Here is a 7,271-nt window from a genome sequence, read left to right as displayed (position 1 = left end):
GGCAGCGGGCACAGACGGGCGATGCCCACCCCGGTACCCGCGGGGCTGCCTGGCCCCGGGGTCCCTGCGCTGCCCTCCGGGCAGAGCCTGCCCAGCCGCAGGCCGAGCGAGCACCAGTGCGGGCGGGTTTTGTCCCCTCGGTGTGCCAAAGCCCCCTCGGGCCGCCTGTGCGCACACAGGAGCCGGCCCGACCCCGGCCGAGGGACCCCCGGCCCCGCTCCTCGCAGCCCCCGCGGGCCGAGCCCGGCCGCTCCCGGTCCCACCGACCCGGGCTGTGCCCCGGTGCGGCTCGGTTGCGTTTTTCTTTTCTTTTAAAAGGAATAAATTAAAGGCAGGAGCGGTGCCGGGCCAGCAGAGCCCCGGCCGCCCGGGCCGTGCCGCGGGGCTGCCCCGCCGCTGACACCGTTCTGTGGTGGGAATCTGGAGGGCTTTTCTAAGGCCTGTTTTTCCTACTTTTTTTCGTTGTTGTTGTTGTTCAATTAGCCCTAGTGATTTATTCAATGCATGCATGAGGGGACATTAATATGCGGTGGCAGTTCCCACAAACAATATTCCTCTCAGGCTTTCTGCAGCCATAGCATTTACTGGCAAGGGGGGGAGGCTATACAGGGAAAGCCAGGCTCTCCCAGCCTTTTCCTCCGCAAACTCCTGTCCCCCCTTGGCAGGGCAGCAGGCTGCGAGCTTGTTCTCCGGGCCTGACTCATGTAGCCGGGGGGCTGGGACGGGCCCCGGCCCCTTGCAAGCTCCCCCAGCTCAGGGGCTGGCCCGGCTGGCTCTGACAAGGCAGGGATGTGGATGGGATTTAAGAGGGGGAGTTTGTTTTAAGTTGCTACATTTGCTTTCAAATTATTTTTTTTTTCCACATTCTGTCCTTAACCTGTTTGTTCTTCAAAGGCGCTTTATGCCATCCCCGCAAAGAACAGCTCGCTGTTGCTGGGACGAGCGGCAGGGCAGGGAGAACCTATTTTTTCTAGTTGCGAGATACCTTGGATTTTGTTTTTAGGAGGGATTTAAAGTTCAACACCGCTTTCATACTTTGAGAGCAGCAGCGTTCAGACACGCTGCCACTCGGAGAGTCCCTTTCCCACACCCAGGCAAGGACTGGGAGCGATTTTTAACCTCCTCCTCCCTCAATTTAGGGAGCTGTGCGGTTATTGCAGCGAGAGCAGCTGAGGGACGGCGGTGGAGCTGCGAGGTGCTGAGCGCTGGGGGTGGCGGGGAGAGACCTGTCCCCTTCTCCACATGCATCTAAGGAGCCTTCGGGGGGGAGGAAAAATAAAAAACAAACAACCCCGAAACGGAATAAATACAGTGCGCAGATGGAGAGAAGGGAAATGAATGGGCAAATCCCAAGGGAGCTGGGGAGAGGACGGGCTTGTCCAAGTCCTCTCATTATCTAATGAAAAAAAAATAATAATAAAAAAGAAGATAAAGAGAAAAAATAGGGAAGCAAGTGATTGCTGTCAGGCTCCCCGCTGTCCCCTCCGGGGGGGCCGGGCCGGACAGTCCCGCTCCCGCCGGGGCAGCGCAGCTCCGGGCGGGCCCCGCGGCACAGCCGGGCCCGGTGCGGGGCTCCAGCGCTCCGCTCGCTCCGGAGGGTTTGGGGTGATGCTCCCCCTGCCAAGGGCGAGCTCAGACCCGAGCAGAGCAGGGGGAAAGGGGAAAGGCTGAGCGCTCCCGCCCTGAGAGCAGCAGCGTTCCCAAGGGGGCAAAGCAGCCCCGCTCCCCACCCCGGGCCGCAGCCCCCCACAAACCCCCGCAATTGTGACCACCGGGGCCACAACTTTTCCTTTTTCTTTCTTTCTTATTTTTGGGAACACGAGACGTCAGAGAAGCAGGTCCCTCCAAGAAATACCATTTCAATGATTTTAATAAGCAAAATAGGAAACAATTTTAATAACCAAAAACAGAAACCAGTCTGAATAAAACTACAATAGACCAGGTTTTTTAATATTTTTCATATCATAAGCAGGATTTGAAATTGATCCCTTCAGAACTTTACATGAAATAAAAACAATTTTTTTCCGCTGCTGCAATGTTTTGATTTCAACACAGTTGAATCAGTAAAAACCAAAGATCGTTTTCTGATGCATGACTAATATCCACAATATTTAAAACTGCAAGCACCATGCTGTTCATTACAATCTTGTTATTACTGTTAATTTATAAACTAATACAAACTTAAAATGCATCCGGCCAGCAGTGCCAGCTATCCTAAAAGGAAACTAAAAAATAAGTTTTCATTTTGGTATTTTTGTCAGTGCAACGTAAATCCTTTTACTGACCTGCAGGAGGAAAAAAAAAAGTAATAAAAACACCCATAAGACTCCAAACTACTACTACTATACAACTGCAAATAAATTTTGGCTAAAAACTTTCACTCGCTGCATAGGGAAGCAGAGAAGCAGATTACAAATCATTGCAAAAGAATACACTTAAAAGTTGCGGTATGTCTCTTAAAAAAAAGTTTTAGATCTAAATGCTTTCCCAGCCCACTCATCAGCTGCTGCCATTGAGAAACCCAACTTCAGTGGCGATACGGAGGCTCGCTGCTATCACAACTCGACTCGTAACGAGGAGGATTTGGGCTTGTTTCCTCTCTTTATTCACTGAAAATCTAGGGGCAGTTGTTTTATCTTTTTGAAATGGAACTGGTATCTGGCCCGTCCTTCTCTTCCTGAGTGTACAATCAGAAGGGAAATTATCTGGCCAAGCCTAAGCGCTCAGGCTGGGAATTGTCCTGGAGGAAAGAGCTTCGCTGCCACTTTAAGGCATGGAGCAGGTTCTAAGTGACCGAGGAGGGTTTTTCCCTCGTAAGTTTAGGTTTGTCAATGCCATTCAGGCGTTTTTGCTTCTGCCCCAACAAACAAAAACCAAAATGAAAACTAGCAAAAAAAAAAAAAATACAACTTAAAAGTGCACCAGATATACAAAGTTGGTTTTTTTTTTCTAATGCAAAATGCCCATAACTTTTTTTTCTTTAAGTATCTCTTTAACACCAAACAAACCGTATAACCAGCCTGCTGAAATGTTATTTTGTTTTTTGTGTATTTTTCTCCTGTACGGTTTGTAGTAGCAGATATTTACAAGCTAACAACCATAAAAGAAAACAAGAGCAAAACCAACGAACAAAACTGCACAAGCAGTAAAAAGTTCGATAATTGTGATGCTTTTCTTATTGATGAAACAAAACAACAACAGAAATCTATGATCGATGATCAACATGCTATAGTTAAACAAGAAAATGGTACAAAATAGAAATTATTACCATACATGTCCAGCATGCAGGATTAATATTTTTAATGCAGATTTTCGTATTTTTCTATATAATCAAGCAGGCAATAAAACTGATGAGTTTTTTTTTTCTTTCATTCTTTCTTTTCTTAGATTGAATGTCCCATCTGAGTCCTGTAACTTTTTTCTCAAAGCAGGCAATATATGAAGAGTTTGCATATATTGTCCTTTTTATTTATTCTCTTTTTCCAAGCAGGTAAATTGTGCATGAGATGGTGCTGTATATGTCCTCTCTCTTTCCAAGCAGGCAGTATGTTATAGATGGCTTGTTCATTGTCCTTTTTTTATTATTATTCTTTTAAAGTCCATCTCACTCTGCAAGCAAGTGATCTATAAAACGCTTCACTTGTCCTTTTCTCCTTTGCCTCTGTCTCTCTCTCTCTCTAACTCGCACACGAAAGTCAAAAAGTTGCACTTTACCTCTCCCATCCCCACCCCCAGCCTACTTTTCCCACAGCTACTCTAGAAGACTGGATGCTGCAAAAAAAAAAAAAAAATCAAGTCTCTATTTTTCTCTCCTCCTTTCTCTCTAGTCAAGCAGACGGATGGATGGAGATGTCAGAGGAGGATGGGAGCAGGGGGGGAAGGTGACAGGGGTCAGGTTTGGGGGGTGGGGGGGGTTTTGTTTGTTTTTTAATTATTTTTTGTTAAGCACTCACATGAAGAACTCAGGGGAAGACGGGTTGTCACTGGTGGAGCCGGCCTCTCTGAAGCCGTTGCTGGCAAGTTTCTCACACTTGAGCTTGTAGGCGTCTCTCTCTCTGGCGAGCCGGGTCACTTCTTGCTTGAGCTGTTCCACCTGCTGAATGAGCTGCGTCTTTTCGTTCTCCAGGTGGTGTTTCTGCTGGACACGTTTGTACCTGCAGGACTGGGCATAGCCCCTGTTCTTCAAGGTCCTCCTCTTCTGCTTGAGGCGGATCACCTCGTCTTTGGTGAAGCCTCGGAGGTGCCTGTTGAGCTCCCTCACGGACATGGAGACCAGCTGGTCATCTGAGAACCGGTCCTCCACGCTGCTGGAGGGGGGATGCTGCTGGTGCGAGTTCTGGAGCTGCTGGGAGGAGCTGGAGGAGGTGGAGGGAGTGGGAGAGGCCTGGTGGTGATGATGGTGGTGATGGTGAGGGTGCCCGCTGCCGGCCAGGTCTTCGTGAGTGACTGCGGGATACTGGTGGTGGTGTTGGTGATGGTGATGATGGTGGTGGTGGTGGGCCCGGAAGCCCTCGAAGCCCTGCAGCTGCTGGGACACCTGGTGGGACCCAATGAGGGCTTCGACAGCGTCCTCTGGGGTGAGGTTCAGCGCCTCGGGGTTCATCTGCTGGTAGCTGTTGGCCATCCAGTACAGGTCCTCCAAGTGGGTCTTCTGCTCGGTGGGGCTGAAGCTGGGCGAGGAGGGCACGGAGCTGCAGGGGGTGCTGATGGGGGTGGAGGACACGGAGCCGGCCGGCTGCAGGCGGGTGCAGTGCCTGCCCGAGCGGTCGCTCCTGCCCAGGGGCTCCTTCTTCACGTCGAACTTCATCAAGTCGAAGTCGTTCACGTACTCCATGGCCAGCGGGCTAGTGGGCAGCTCGGCTCCGATGCTGAGCTCTCCGGCCATCGCTGTCTTGCGGGCACCTCTCCCGGCGGAGGGGGCTGGAGGCTTCACCCCAGCGCGCAGTCTGGCAGAGGGGCTGGCCGCGCTCTCCTATTCCAAACCAACTTTGCCTTTCAGCTCTCGCTTCCTTTGCTCTGCTCCCCCTCCTCCGCCGCCTCCTTCTCCCGGGGCTTCTGGGGCTTCTTCAGTCCGGAGCAACAAAGCCAAGGACGAGCCGTGCCCCGGGGCCGCCTGGCTGGCTCCTGGCTGGCGGTGTCAGCGATCGCCCCGCACCGCGGCTGCGGCAGCTCCCGGCTCCGAGGCGCCCGACCGCAAGGAGAAAGGAGCGGTAGCAGGAAGGGCAAAAAGCAAAACAAAACAAAGATGCTGCCTTCGGCTCTGTGCAGGAAGAAGAAGGTCGGTGCGAACGCCCAGCCCGTGCCCCCGGCCGGGTTTTGTAAGTCCGGAGCCCCCTCCCCGCGGCAGCCGAGCCCGGAGCCTGCCGCAACTTTCCAGCCCGAGCGAGCGCCGGGGCAGCGCACGGGCTACCGGCGACGGCGGGGCTCTGCACGGGAGTTTCGGTGGCTCTGGCAGCGCAGGCGAAGGGGAGGGAAAAAGGGGAGGAAGGAGGGGAAGGAGGAGGAAAAAAAAAAAAAAAAAAAAAAAAAAAGAGGAGAAGGGGGAGATGAGCACAGCCCAGGTCTCTGCTGTAGCTGCCGCCACCAGCGCTCGTTGTGCAGCTGTGATCACAGTGCAGCCCCCCTTGGCTTCTTATACGGCCGTGCCCGCCGAGAGCGCGGCGGGGGCCGGGGCCGGCGGCGGCCGCGCCAATGGCAGCGCGGCGGCGGGGCCGGGCGGGGCCGGGCCGAGCCGTGACAGCTCCGCAGCGCCAGCTGAGCGCCCGCCGCTCCCAGCCCGCACCTCCGGGCTCTCCCCGGCTCCCCCTCCAGCGCCCGCGCCTTCCCAGTTATTTATTTATTTAGCTGTTCATTTATTTATTTATTTATTTCACTCTGCTCCCTTCCTCCCATCCTTTTCGGCCTCTGCAGCCCACAAAGGAGGGGGACTCGGGGACGCCGTGCCCGTCCCTTTGTTCTAAATATAACAAAGTGCCCCTTTTTGCCCGCTGCCATCCCGTAGTGGATCTCAAGGCAGGGAGCTTCCCCCCCGTGCCACGCACACGCTTCCACTCTTCCAACTTTATGTAAGCGGCCCCGGTGCGAAGGCAGCGAGGGAAAAGCGGCCGCGATCGCGCAGCGGGTCCGGCCGGGAGCGGGCCCGGGGCTGCGGGAGGCGCCGAGGGGGATGAGCGGGGAGCCGGCAGCGAGGGAAGCACCGGCTCCACAGGGCTGTCAGCGCTCCGTGTACAACCGGGAAAACCCTCCCGGTTACAGGAAGGAAATCTCTCCCTAAAGTAAAACGAAGGCATTGACACAGACAATTGCAAATATTAGGGAGAGAAGGGAGAAAATATAATTACATTTCGGTTCTGAGGGGACCGTGTTTGCTTTCCTCTGCTGTTCCCTGAGAGAGAGACTGCATGCAAAGGAGTATTCGGTTTGTGAGGGTTTTTCGGTTTCTTTATTTTTTTTTTTTTTTTTTTTTTTTTTTTTGTTTGTTTTTGGTCCGGTAACAGGATTTTTTTTTTTTTTTTTAACATTTTGTAACGATTAAGGGAGATTAGGGCTTCTTTTTACATGGCTCTCATGCTCAAACAGACAGAAAGTGCGACTCCAAGTGTCCGTTTTCAGAATAACAGCGCATTTCAGCGGGAGAAAACAGCCGGAAAAAGGGGACGGGCGAGCGGGACCGGAGCGATGCGGGAGCGGCACCGCCTCGGTCCCGGCCCGGCCGCGCCGCTCCGGGGCTGCGCCTCCACCTCTGCCCCTCAGCACCCCCTGCACCACCCTCCCATCGCTCTATTTATTTAGCCAAAATGGCAAAAAAGTTCAGGATATGTCTGCTTTCCTGAAAATTATGAGGAGGGAACTGCCTTTCTGGAGCCGGGACAGCACTGAGGAGTCCCCAGGGAGATCTCCCGGTGTGGGTCGGTCCCTGTGGGTCCCCCTCCAGCTCCGCGGCCCGGACCCGCCGGTCCCGCTCCTCCGCATCTCCGCGGAGCCGGCCGCAGCCGCGCAGGGAACTGGGGAGAAAAAAGTCGCTCAAAGTCCTCCCTCTACCCAAAAAACATTCCAGGGGGTCCCTCTGGCAGCCGGTTGGAGTAAAGAGGAGGAAAACAGGCAGGGAGGTTTCATTCAAATCCTTTTTAGCAGTTCAGGCGCGCCGGGGTTTGCTTTCGTGTGGCAGTGCCTTGTGTGCGTGTTTCCCCGCGGCATTTGGAGGGGACAGAACTCTGGCTCGGCAGTCCCGAGAGCGGCGGCTCCGGCGCTGCCCGCGCTGAGCGCTGAGC

The 7,271-nt window shown here is 53.8% G+C and overlaps 1 protein-coding gene across 1 annotated transcript; it reads right to left on the bottom strand.

Annotated features, from left to right (window-relative positions):
* Positions 1-1,852: 1,852 nt before the first annotated feature.
* On the bottom strand, positions 1,853-5,503 carry MAFB (MAF bZIP transcription factor B). Its single transcript, XM_059480683.1, has one exon. It carries the CDS (start codon positions 4,883-4,885, stop codon positions 3,950-3,952), a length of 936 nt encoding a protein of 311 aa, XP_059336666.1. The 5' UTR covers positions 4,886-5,503; the 3' UTR covers positions 1,853-3,949.
* Between the last annotated feature and the right edge of the window lie 1,768 nt (positions 5,504-7,271).

Source organism: Ammospiza nelsoni, chromosome 12, assembly GCF_027579445.1.
Source record: "Ammospiza nelsoni isolate bAmmNel1 chromosome 12, bAmmNel1.pri, whole genome shotgun sequence".
NCBI classification, from domain to species: Eukaryota; Metazoa; Chordata; class Aves; order Passeriformes; family Passerellidae; genus Ammospiza; species Ammospiza nelsoni.
Note: the sequence above shows the minus strand (reverse complement) of the source record. Positions and strands in the feature narration are given on the sequence as shown.